The sequence below is a fragment of the Euprymna scolopes genome, chromosome 23 (assembly GCF_053919585.1).
Source record: "Euprymna scolopes isolate OS-2025 chromosome 23, ASM5391958v1, whole genome shotgun sequence".
Lineage (NCBI taxonomy): Eukaryota > Metazoa > Mollusca > Cephalopoda > Sepiida > Sepiolidae > Euprymna > Euprymna scolopes.
Genome location: NC_136504.1, coordinates 52,564,396 through 52,577,698, shown reverse-complemented (window position 1 = coordinate 52,577,698; position 13,303 = coordinate 52,564,396). Strand labels below are relative to the sequence as shown.

Below are 13,303 nucleotides of genomic sequence, written 5' to 3'. Positions count from 1 at the left end.
TTATTTGTTCTTTCTCTAACACGTTCATTCTTTTGTGTTTAGTCACATTTTTTTCTCAATGCGTTCCAATGAATTTTGGTGTATCTGGAAATGTCGTCATCATTGGTTTAATGTTAATTTTACATGCTGGCATGTTGGACAGCTCCTAGAAATAAACTTCCAAATTAAATCTATTTCAACTTTTTCTGAAACTCATCCTTATTACTTTTTCTGTTTTCCTTAGCTTACCCCTGACAACTAACTCTCGACTGTTACTCTAACTCGAGAACTGTCATCCATTCTTTGAACATGACCATGCTACCAAAGTCTACTCTATAGCATACTTCTTTCTATACTGTTTAGATTTAACCTTACTCTGACTATGAGATGTAAACCTGCCTCCAAGACTCCTATCCATCATATCTTGGATGTTGTTCCTCTCCATATAACGCATGTCTTCAACCTTCGCTAACCAAGTTTCGCTTTCATACATCACACTGCATATACATGCCCAATCGTAGCAATGGTAGAAGTTACTCAAGAACTTGTTCAATCCACTTCTAACTTTTGTGATCACACTAGCACCTGCTCCTTCCTATGCTATAATAGTATTGCCAAAGTAACAAAACTTTTGGACAATCTACATAGCTTTAGCCATCTAAATGTACATCTCTGATCCATCGCCACTGTCTTTCACTTCTTGGACGCAACCTGGTTAGCTTCTCTCAACCTACACATAGTTCTATTGCATTTATGTACCCAATGCTAACAGGTGCCACAAAAAATTGAATTGCACCGTTCCACAAATTGAGCTGAGGAATATTCCGCTTTCTGGAACCTTCTCAAACACAACTGATCATCACTTTGGTTTAGTTAATTCAGATAAATTTTTTTTTTTTTTTTTTTTTTTTCTTCTCTAATTTGAAATTTGTTCCGATTACATTTTTCTATCATCACTTTCGTACAGTATTAAAAAAAAAAAAAAAAAAAATTTGTATTTCATTTAATCTGCACATTCCATGGATAACTTTCTAGTATGTCACTTTCAAGTATTACATTAAAGTAAATTTTACCTGTCATAGCCATATAAGATAATGAGCTCATAGAATTTGCACTGTAGAATGTGTACATATCTACACCCAGCAACAGGCAGTCTCTCAGCTATTGATTCATGCTAACTATGGGGTAGTACGAGTTCGAATAGATTCAAATATTTATTGCAGGTCAGTTTTAATATATTAAAGTGTAAAAAAAATATTTTATCACAAAATCTATATAAATTATAAGTTTAATTTTTTATTTTTTGAATATCTAGGGTGATCGTGATGTTGATTTTTCTGTGAACTGCTCGGGTTTTGCCAACTTGAACATTTCCTACAATTCAAGTAAGAATTTTTAAAGTTTTATCTTTTATCTATTCTTTCACTCAGCCATGCAAAATATGTTTGCAACTAAATGAAATATTTTGTCATACTTTTATAGAATTTAAACTCCATACGTGGATCCTTTATATTGGTAGGATGCTTTATGGATTTACCCATGCATATATATATATATATATATATATATATATATATATATATATATCTCGGATGAATATCTTTCCAGAATGGATAAAATTGCTTCTCTGAACAGATTTCATGTCCCTTTAATCTCATTTTGATTCAAATTCATTACATTATTTCAATTCTTCAGCTTAAGAGGTCTTAAAAATTTGAAAATCAGAATTACATCAAAACTATGGACGTAGACATAAACACCAACAGTCTAAAACCAGAAAAAGACAAACCATAGCTCATAAAATACTTCAATGGAACATAAGAGGAACAAAACCCAACTTTGAAGAAATATTACTCCTTATAAAAACCTTCTGCCCTGCTATAATTGCCATACAAGAAACCCACCGAAAAGATAATACAATTAATATAAAACACTACTGCTCATATAACTACATAAACAAGAATTCAAACATAGCTACAGGATCATCACTACTTATAAACAAAAACATCCCACACAGTGAAATAAACCTAAAAACAAACATGCAAGCTGTTGCAATAACCACAGCATTTCATAAAACAATAACATTCTGTTCACTATACATCCCACCAAGTGAAAGAATAAAAAAAACTGAACTAAATGCCCTAATCCAACAACTATCAAAACCATTCATGCTAATGGGGGACCTAAACGGCCACAACGAACTATGGGGTAGTACAAGAAATGACAAAGGTGGTAAAATAATCGAAATGCTACTTAACCAAAATCAGTTATGCCTACTCAACACTAAAGAAAATACATATCTACACCCAGCAACAGGCACTCTCTCGGCTATTGATTTAGCAATTTGCGATCCAACTCTATTTATGGACTACAACTGGAAAAAACGTGATGATACATGCGGAAGCGACCACTACCCAATTATACTAGAAAACAAAAACCCAGAACCCGACGACAAACCCATTTCAACAATACACTCCTGTCGTTGGAATTTAAAAAAGGCAAACTGGGAAAAATTCCAAAACTTCTGCAAATCTAGACTGATACCAGAAGCAAACACCCAGACTGAGGATCACATAATACATTTCAACAATACACTCCTTTCCATTGCAAAAGAAAACATACCAAAAAGTTCTCCTCCTACAAAAGTCAACAAACCATGGTATAACAAAGAATCCCAGGAAGCAGTGAGAATGCGATGTGCCAAACTAAGAAAATTTAAAAAGAATCCAACTAAGAAAAACGTAGATCAATTTAAAAACAGCAAAAAGCAAGAAAAATCATCAAAGAAGCAAAAAGGAACACCTGGAAAAACTTTGTATCAAAAATAAATGAGAACACCAAAATCAAAAGTATGGGAGATGGTAAGGAAAATATCTGGGGGAAAATCAATAAAGACCCAATCAAACACCTTACTTGCAATAACATAAAAATTACTAACAAAGAAAATATTGCAAACAAACTAGCTGAACAATTCTCCATAAACTCCTTATCAAAAAATCAAAGAAATTCCAAACCCTAAAACAGATCGAAGAAAAAAGAATTAACTTCAAATCAAAAAACGAACAACATTACAACCAACCATTCAACAGAACAGAAGAGGCAATCCAAAAATCTCATGATACAGCAGTAGGTCCTGACGAAATCCACTATCAATTTCTAAAAAAACCTACCAGAACCATCTCTCGACTACCTTCTACGAATATACGACATATGGATGAACAATAACATCCCCAAAAACTGGAAAGAAGCCATAGTAATTCCAGTACCTAAACAAGAGACCATTCAGATCCAACAAATTACCGACCCATTACCCTCACCAGCTGCGTATGCGAGACCTTCGAAAGGATGGTCAATAAAAGACTAACATCGTATTGTTACGAACCGGTATGAAGCTGAGTCAGAGTGGATGTCCCCTGGTAAGAATCTTATGACTCTAGGTCAGCGCTTCACCCTACGTTGTCCGTAACACAATATAAAAATAAAAATAAAATAATGACAAGTAAAGTGTCGTCCCCGATTTGTGACCTATTTGACACGTCTGAGGTTCTCATTAGCACATTTTGTTCCGAACGATTCAAACTCAAAGCAAGAATGACACAACGCTAAAATCTTAAAACACAAATTTTATTCAACATCTTTAAATTTAATATCGCACCGCAATAGGTTGGGGTGAGGTCGGATGATAAAAAAAAACATCACAAAAGAAAGAAAACAAGGTGACAAACAAAAAAAAAATAATAATATAAGAAAATGTATATACCATTTCCATTATGGTATGACAGTTCAGCCAAGAACAAGGAGTGGGGATATCGGGATAGGGAAATCATAATAGTCACTTAACTTTATCCAATTGGACTTTCGTGTTTCATGTCTCCAAAGTTCATCATTCGCGAGATTTTTCCTGTTTGGTTACTTCTTGGATGAGGACGTCCGTTGACGTGACAGTATTTTTGTTCGGTGCAACCCTCTTCTTATTCATCTTTAATATCTTCGCTGTGAACTTTCCATGATGTCCATTCTCAGCCGAAAGAATTCAACTCCTGTTTATTTCAGGGAAAGCTGTTTATGCTGCGCTTTGGGCATTCCTAAGCATCACCGGCTCATAGCGAATTTTTGTTACTCTTTTAGGTATTTTTTTTTTTTTTTTTTGATTCATTATTTACTCAAACGTAAACAAAACAACCGGTCCATTTGACAACATTCACTGCTCTCCCCAGTCTCTTTTTCTTTTTCTATCTTTTTTTTTGCCTCTCAATTTTTTATACGAACACTATCAGTTATCACCGTTAAAAAACACTCAGTTCAAAAACTGCTTTCTTTATTCATCCTCTTCTACTTCACTTTTTCTTTCTCTCTCTTTTCCCTTTTCATCAGCTCCGCTGAGAGTGAGCTCTCTCGCACATTGCATTTTCAGAGGTGTGTGTGTGTGTGTGTGTGTGTGTGTGTGAGAGAGAGCCTCGAATGCTAGTGCGTTTATTTGTTTATTATTATTTATTTCTTGTTTTATTGAATTTAAATTCACGCTCGCCGAAGACAAGGGGGGGGGTGCATGCTTTCATATTTATATTTGAATTTAAATTCGCCATAGGCGTTCCCTAAGAGATAATCATAACGGAATAAGTTTTTCTTTTTTTTTTTTTTTTTTTTTTTTTTTCTTCCCCAATTTATCAACCGATATCAACCAGCCTCTCTACCAATATAACAGTATCTTGAAAGCAAAAACCTGATAACAGAATATCAATCAGGCTTCAGGAAAAATAGAAGCCCTATCGACCATCTAATTAGATTAGAAACATTCATCAGAAGTTTTTGCCTGAGAACACCTAATAACAATCTATTTCAACCTAGAAAAAGCATATGACACTACTTGGAAATATGGCATTAAAAAAGACCTATATGTACTTTGATTTAGGGGCAGAATGCCAGAATTCATTTGCAAGCTCTTAAATAGACACTTCCAAGTAAGATTAGGCAACATTCTCAGCCCAAAAAGAACAAGAAATGGGGGTACCTCAGGATAGCATCTTATCCGTCACCCTTTTCAACTTAAAAATAAATAAAATCATTGAAAACATAAACTCTGGCACTAACTGTGCCCTATACGTGGATGACTTGCTCATCTGCTACCGATCAAAATACATAACCACAGCTGAATGAAAACTGCAATTTTGTCGAAATAAAATAAACGAATGGGCCACAGAAAATGGTTTTAAATTCTCAAAAGAAAAAAAGAATGTGTCCATTTCTGTAAACTCCAAAGAACTCACCATGATCCCATCCTAAAACTGGATAACAATATCATCCCTGTCGTTGAACAACACAAGTACCTGGGCTTAATATACGACAGGAAACTGACCTTCATACGTCACATAAAAAATCTAAAAACAAAATGTCACAAGGCCATTAAACTGATCAAAGTCCTAGCCCACACTGACTGGAGCGCTGACAAAACCACACTACTTAAACTATACCGTTCTGTAAGATCCAAGCTAGATTATGGATACTTCATATATGGGGCAACCAGAGAATCATATATAAAAGAACTAAACACAATACATCAGGAAGGCTTAAGACTGGCTCTCAGAGACTTCACCAGTGGAAAGCCTATACACCGAGTCTAACGAATGTCCGCTTAGACGGAAAAAAAACTAGCCCTTCAATACTGCTTAAAACTCATGTCCATCAAACCCTGCAAACAATTGTTTTCCACCCACAACAAACTTCTTCAATGGGAGAGAAAATATTATTAAACCATACAGCCTACGTATAAAAGACCTTACAGAAGCCCAAATAGATACCACAGAAATCCATGTTTCCCTCAAACCAAAATCTCCATCTTGGCTAATTAAACAGCCATCGGTAAATTTAAAACTCAAGAATGTAACAAAATCTAAATCTAACACACATCCCCTAACTTATACAAATAACTTTAATAATATATTGGAACAATATCAAAACTGGACACACATCTACACAGATGGCTCCAAAGAACTAAACAAAGCTGGAAGTGCAGCCATATTTAACAACATACTACAAAGTCTCCCAGACAACTGCTCAATTTTCAGCTTTAGACATCATCCAAAAAACCAAGTCAAACAAATACTTAATATTATCTGATTCACTCTCACTCTTAACGTCATTATATAACAAAAACTTGAACAACCCCTTAATCATAAACCTCCTGGAAAGAATCACCTCCCTTTCCAAAAACACTGACCTCATATTCTGCTGGATTCCCAGCCACATAGGACTCAAAGGCAACGAAAAAGCTGATACAGCAGCCAAAAAATCTTCAAAAATGAATATCAGCAATACAAAAGTACCTCACACTGATTACAAACCACTAATCAACAAATACATCACTTCCAAGGTGGGAGGAGTCATGGAATGCCTGCAAGAATAACAAGCTCCAGCAGGTGAAGCCCAACCTCTGAAAAGAACGGAGGGCGGGACCTCTAGCTGGGAGAAGACAAGAGAAGAAACAGTAATGACAAGACTTCAAATAGGACACACCAGGATCACTCACTCGTACCTGTTAAAAGGTGAAGAGGCCACATTCTGTGTGATGTCATGAGCTTTACACGGTGAAACATATCCAGATAGACTGTGTGGATCTCCAGCAGATACAAATGAGGTACTACTGTGAAGGTAGTCTAAAAGATCTTTTTCACAGAGTGGACCCTGGCAATATCCTGAAATTCCTAAGAGAAACAAGATTATATAACAAAATCTAAAACCCTAATAAACAACAAACAAACATAACCAAATAACCACTTCAGAAAAACCTAAAACCCAAATAACAAAATACAACCAAACAACCTTTCCAGCAAAATCAAATTACCTAATAAACAACAAACATAACAAAATAACCTCCTCAGTATTAAATAACCCACAAAGGTTGATATGCTGGTTAAATAACCCATCCATCCTGCTCTGCAGAACATTGAGTTTTGCAATGGGAGAGGAAAAAGGGTTACAGCGTTAAGGTTTCTAACATTGTAAGTTAGGAAACCAATCAGGAAGTAGGGAGCGATAGAAATGGGAAGAGGGGGGGGGGAAGGTGGGTTGGTTTTGCAGAACATAATGAAGTTTTGCAAAAGGAAGTAGAAAAACGAAAAGTATCAATATTAAGTGCATTTCGTCTTGGGAAGCCAATATCTTCAGACAGCCTGATGTGGTAGTATCAGTGTGATTAAAGGAAACGAGCTTAGTCCTGGTAGCATTATTATTTTTCAGATTTTTTAACGTTCGTTTTTCTGTTTCGCGTTTTCTTTTTTGTTTTTCAGATTTTTACATTTAACATCGTTCGTTTGCCTTACGTTAGTTTTTTGTAGTTTTTATTTTTTCGATTTTTAACATCGTTTTGATTAACACCCCCCCCCATCACACCTTAGCACATGCACCTCTAAACACCCGGGCAACGCCTGGTACTCCCCGCTAGTCTATCTATCTATATATATATATATAATAGGCAAAATGTGTGTGACCATTTCGTGTATGTCTTCAAAAGGCTTTTCTCGCACACGGTCCCGGGTTCGTTACTATCGCTTACTACTGTTTATATGGGTCCTAAACAATATGTACGATTTGGGAAAGTGCGTCGCATCTAGATTTATTTACGTCGACTTTTACAAAATTATTGCTATTTTGGCTTCTCGCATGTTGATGAGGCTTTTTCGTATAAAAAGCGACACTAATTCAAAGTTAACAACGTTCTCGGCATTGCGCCGGGAAATGTCCAGAAGCAATCATCTTTGATCAATGTTGTACATCAGACAATTGTTATTCAATCTGGACAATTGGGAGCTGGTTCCCCTCCCCCCAACAGATGTTGGGGGAAAAAACAAAAACAGTCAAACTTGGGTAAACAACTGCGTGACTTCTATTTGACCTTCTTAATTAGGTCAAATGGAAGCAGCAGAGTTAACTTTTATTGCGCACACCTGTTTTTATAGTTTAATAAATAAATTCAAACCTGAGTATGTTGTATATATGTCGCGGTGGCCTAATGGGAAACGTCTCCCGGTTGTTTTTTTTTTTTTCACACATTAATTTCCAACTCAAGGGTACGGGTTCGATTCTCATACTTGCCTACCAAAACATTTTTTTATTTAACCCCCCCCCCCCCGAGTTTATATTTACCTCAAGACACCCGGGCATCACCAGGTACCCCCCGCTAGTATATATATAAAAGCGAAAATGTATGTTCGCTTTTTGTGTATGTCCAAGAAAGGCTTTTTTCAGAGAAGCGGTCGGTCGCCTAACAACTTTTTAAAACTTTTTATATCACATGTAAATCGTAATATCTCAGACTTAACAATGGAGCTCGCCTGTCTATTTAATTTGCTCCACTTCGGGAAGATAAATATTCAACATTTGTCACTCACCGCATGTAGGTTAGTCTTTTTCCTATAACATCTTGGGAAAATAAAAATAAAAAGTGTTTTCGCAGTAAATGAAATACTATCCCCGCAGTCAAACTTGACCTCATTAAGTCATTAAAACGTGCACCTGCCAAATCCAAATGATTAAATAAATTCAAACGTGTTTCCGTTAGCATCTCGCGGTGGCCTAATGGTTAAAACCGTCGCACTTTTTTTCTTTTTTTTTTTCCACACTTTAATTTCCAATTTTGCCTCAACGGTTCGGGTTCGATCCTCATACTTACCTACCAAAATATTTTTTTTATTTTAACCCCCCCCCCCCCCGGAGTTTTCACACGCACCTTCAAACACCCAGGCAACGCCGGGTACCTCTCGCTAATCTATAAATATAAAAGCGAAAATGTATGTATGTGTGTTCGCTTTTTCTGTGTGTCTGCAAAAGAAAACTTTATATCACATATAAATCGTAATATCTCACAGTTAACAACGAAGCTCGCCTGTCTATTTAATTTGCTCGATTTTGGGAAGATAAATATTCAATATTTGTCGCTCGCCGCATGTGGGTTAGTCTTTTTCCTATAACATCTGGGGGGGGAAAAAGCGTTCGGCAGTAAATGAAATCCCGCAGTCAAACTTGACCTCATTAACTCATTAAAACGAGCACCTGCTAAATCCAAGTAATTAAATAAATTCAAACGTGTTTCCGTAAGCATGTCGTGGTGGGGCAATGGTTAACGTCGCACGTTTTTTTCTTTTTTTCACACTTTAATTTACGACTTTGCCTCAACGGTTCGAGTTCGATCCTCATACTTACTTTTTTTTACTCCCCCCCCACACACACCTCCAAACACCCAGGCAACGCCAGGTACCCCTCGCTAGTCTATATATATAAAAGGCAAAATGTGTGTGACCATTTCGTGTATGTCTTCAAAAGGCTTTTCTCGCACACGCTCCCGGGGTCGTTACTATCGCTTAAAACTGTGTATATCGGTCCTAGATAATATGTAGGATTTGGGAACGCATGTAGCTTATAGATTTATTTACGTCGACTTTTACAAAATTATTGCTATTTTGGCTTCTCGCGTGTTGATTGGGCTTTTTAGTATAAATATGTGAAACTAAACTCAAAAAACGTCTTCTCGGCATTGCGCGGGAAAAACGTCCAGAAGCAATCAGCTTTGATCAATCTTGTATATCAGTACAATTGGGAGCTGCTTTCCCCTCCCCAACATCTGTTGGGGGGAAGAAACGGTCAAATTTGGGTAAACAAACCCAAACGCTGCGTGACCTCTATTTGACCTTCTTAATTAGGTCAAATGGAAGCAGCAAAGTTAACTTTTATTGAGCACGCCTGTTTTTTATAGTTAAATAAATTCAAACATACTTAACGTTGTCTGTTGCCGTGGCACAATGGTTAACGTAGCACTTTTTTTTTTTTTTTTTTCACACCTTAATTTCCAACTCAAGGGTACGGTTCGATCCTCATACACTCACCTACCAAAACATTTTTTTTTATTATTATTTACCCTCCCCCCACCCGGAGTTTTGATTTACCTCAAGACACCTGGGCATCGCCGGGTACCCCCCCCCCCCGCTAGTCTATATATATATAAAAGGCAAAATGTGCGTGACCATTTCGTGTATGTCTTCAAAAGGCTTTTCTCACACACGCTCCCAGGTTTGTTACTATCGCTTACAACTGTTTATATGGGTCCTATATCATTATATGTAGGATTTGGGAACGCGGGTCGTCTCTAGATTTATTTACGTCAACTTTTATGAGATTCGCGCTTTGTCCCCGGTTCGTCCTGCATTTAAGTATAAATACAGTGAAAAACGTTGGGTTCTCGGCTTTTGCTCTGCTTCCTCCCCTCCCCTTCCCACCATCATCTGGGGTGAAGTGAAAACTAAAAATAACGATCGCGCGATGACCTCATTTAGCGTCGTCCTGTCAATCAAACCTCTTTATATTTATAAGCTTTAACTTAACACGCTAATCAAGTACTCTCACTCGTGGTCGAGACCGTTAAGTAGTTGGCATTGGTTTCCACCTCCGCGTCAAAGCTTCCGGGTTCAATCCCTCCTCCCGACCAAACTTATTTTTATTTTTTTATTACTTCGCTTATTCTTTAGTTTACCCCCCCCCGTCCATACACAGGTTTATTTATGCCATTTTCTTTCCGTTTTGGATTTTTTTTTTTTTTTTTTACATCGTCTTTTTAATATTTAAGCAGGATTATTAATTACCCCCTCACCCAATGCCGGGTACCCCCCCCCTAGTCTGTATATATAAAAGGCAAAATGTGTGTGACCATTTCGTGTATGTCTCGCAAAGGCTTCTTTCGCACACGCTCCCGGGGGTGTTACTATCACTTAAAACTGTTTATATACCCCCTATATCATAATATCTACAGTTTGGGAATGAGTCGCCTTTAGATTTATTTACGTCGATTTTTACAAAATTATTGCTATTTCAGCCCGTCTTGTGTTCGTTCAGCTTTTTTTGTATAAAAAGCGAAACTAATTCAAAGCTAAGGCAGCGTCGGCAATCGCACTGGGAAACGTCCAGAAGCAATCAGCTTTGATCAATGTGGGGCCAAACTCCATTACTATTCAATTTGGAAAATGGGGAGCTGGTTTCCCCCTCCCCAACATCTTGGTGAAAAAAACAGTCAGAGTTGGGTAAACAAACCCAAAAGCTGCCCCGCAGCAAAAGTAAAGTCCGCCCCTTCTATTATTTGACCTCATTTTCAATGAGGTCACATAGAAGCAGAGCAAAAGTTTAGTCCGCTACTTCTATGACCATTAGTAGAGTTAAGTTTTACGGCGGCGACGTGTCAATTCTGTTTTTATTACTCAAATTCAAACGTGACATCGTTAGTTTGTCGTGGTGGCCCACTGGTTAACGTAACACGATTTTTTTTTTTCACACTTTAATTTCCAACTTTGCCCCAAGGGTTCGGGTTCGATCCTCATACTAACCTACCAAAAATTTTATTTTTATTTTACCGCCCCCCCCCCCCTCAATGAGTTTTGATTTACCCAAAACCACACACACCTCCAAACACCCGGGCAACGCCGGGTACCCCCCCCCCCCGCTAGTATATATATTGATAGAAAGCCCAAAATTCAGTGAAAAACTTCCTCAATGGAAACTAAATAAGGCCAACTGGTAACTATATAAAGAAAAATGTAGATATAGGTTGAATCACAAAGAGTCAACGTGACAGTCTTTGTTTTTTAAAGAAACCTTAGAAATTGCAAATGAATGCATTCCTAAAACCTCAGCATCTAACACAAATCCTGGTTTGATAAATAAAAGCGAAAATGTGTGTTTATGTCTCGCAAAAAACTTTCGACACGGGTCACGGATTTTCACGAGATTGGTATCATTTTAAAGCGCCATCCTTCGCTCGACAAATATCGAACAAATTGGCCAAAAACATTAATTTCTTCATCCTTAAAATCATCAGTTTTCTACAGGGAGGGGTCAGCAAAAACCACCCTCATGACAAGTTCACTTCTATGCTTGCGCAAATAACGTCGGAACATGATTTACTTTAAATATTAAAAAAAAAAAAAAAACGATCTAATTTCATCGACGTCGTGTTAGCTCAGTTGCTTAGAGGGCGGCCTCATTATTCAATTAATATTTAAGTGGTTAGATAGTGATGATTTATATGTAATCTTAGTTTTTATTTTTTTATTTTTGTATAATGGTGAGATAGTGGGAGTTAAGAATGATGAATCTAATTCATGTTGGCGATTAATCTCGGGATGTAATTTAGCCATCAGAATTGATTCTTTTATTTGAAGGTTACTAACGTTGCGTTCAGGATTAAATTAGAACTCTGCTTATATAAAAGATAACATGGTTACCGCTGTTAGATCAGCTCACTAAGTAGTCTCCCTTTATTAACTTAAATTCAAATTCTATTGTTTTAACAGTTTCTCAATTAAAACACAGAAAATGAAAAATAAATTAAACAATAATTGTTTAAAATACAATAGTCGATAGAGCAATACTTCAGTCACTAATCATCTCCATTCATCATAGATAAAAAAATTAGATCTATAGCAAAAATCACATCAATTAAAATCTAAGGAACAACATACTCTTTAAAAAAGTACCCAATAAATTCTCAGCAACTACACTTCTAAACCAAAATCATATCCACAACCTTAAAATAAAAGTTTATTCCTATACCACTTGAACTCCTCAAAGTGCATGATAAAAAGTGCAGAACTTTCATTTTGCTTGCCAGATAAAATTAAAAGTAACTTAAAGGAACAAGGCATCCAAAGACGTCCAAAGAGTAACAATAAAAAAAAAAAAAAAAAATGATTTCAATCTAATCCTAATCTTCAACAACCCCAAACCTCCTACTGAAATAAAAATCGGATATGTAATAGAAGTTTATATACCAAACCCTTTGCAATATCACAACTGCCATAAATTTGGCAATCCTAGAGACAGATGCACCAACATGTAAACAGACCACGACATGTAAAAACTGAAATTGGAGAACACAATAATTGAAAAATTGCCATTAAAATGTGCAACCTGTAAACAAAAACATGCAGCTGACTCAAGATTGAAGTTTGGAAAAAGGAAAAACAAATAACACTATAAAGATCTCATACCCAAAAGCAAGAAGGTTAGTTGAGAGCACATCACTTGCCAACATATGCAAACATAGCTAAAATGACAAATAACTCCATTTCAAAAGAAGAAACGACACAAAACAATGATTGAATTGATGAAAGAATAAAGATTACTAGTGGAAACATTGAAGAAAAATTTAACTAGATTAACTAAATGGAACCTAAGAGAAAATCCCCAATCCTCAGAATGATGAAACTGAAAATACTACAAACCAAACAGCAAATGCCAAACTTACCCAATATTACTACCAAACTTAAGAATCTTTCACCCACCA

At 36.5% G+C, this 13,303-nt stretch overlaps 1 protein-coding gene across 7 annotated transcripts in view; it reads left to right on the top strand.

The window, feature by feature from the left end:
• The window catches only part of LOC145245897 (attractin-like protein 1), a 320,643-nt gene that overhangs the window by 171,009 nt on the left and 136,331 nt on the right, over positions 1–13,303 (top strand). For all 7 annotated transcript variants that reach the window (XM_080107633.1, XM_080107632.1, XM_080107630.1 and 4 more), the window contains one exon: positions 1,295–1,364. In XM_080107633.1, coding sequence (XP_079963759.1) covers positions 1,295–1,364 — 70 coding nt within the window. The remainder of the gene's footprint in view (positions 1–1,294; positions 1,365–13,303) is intronic.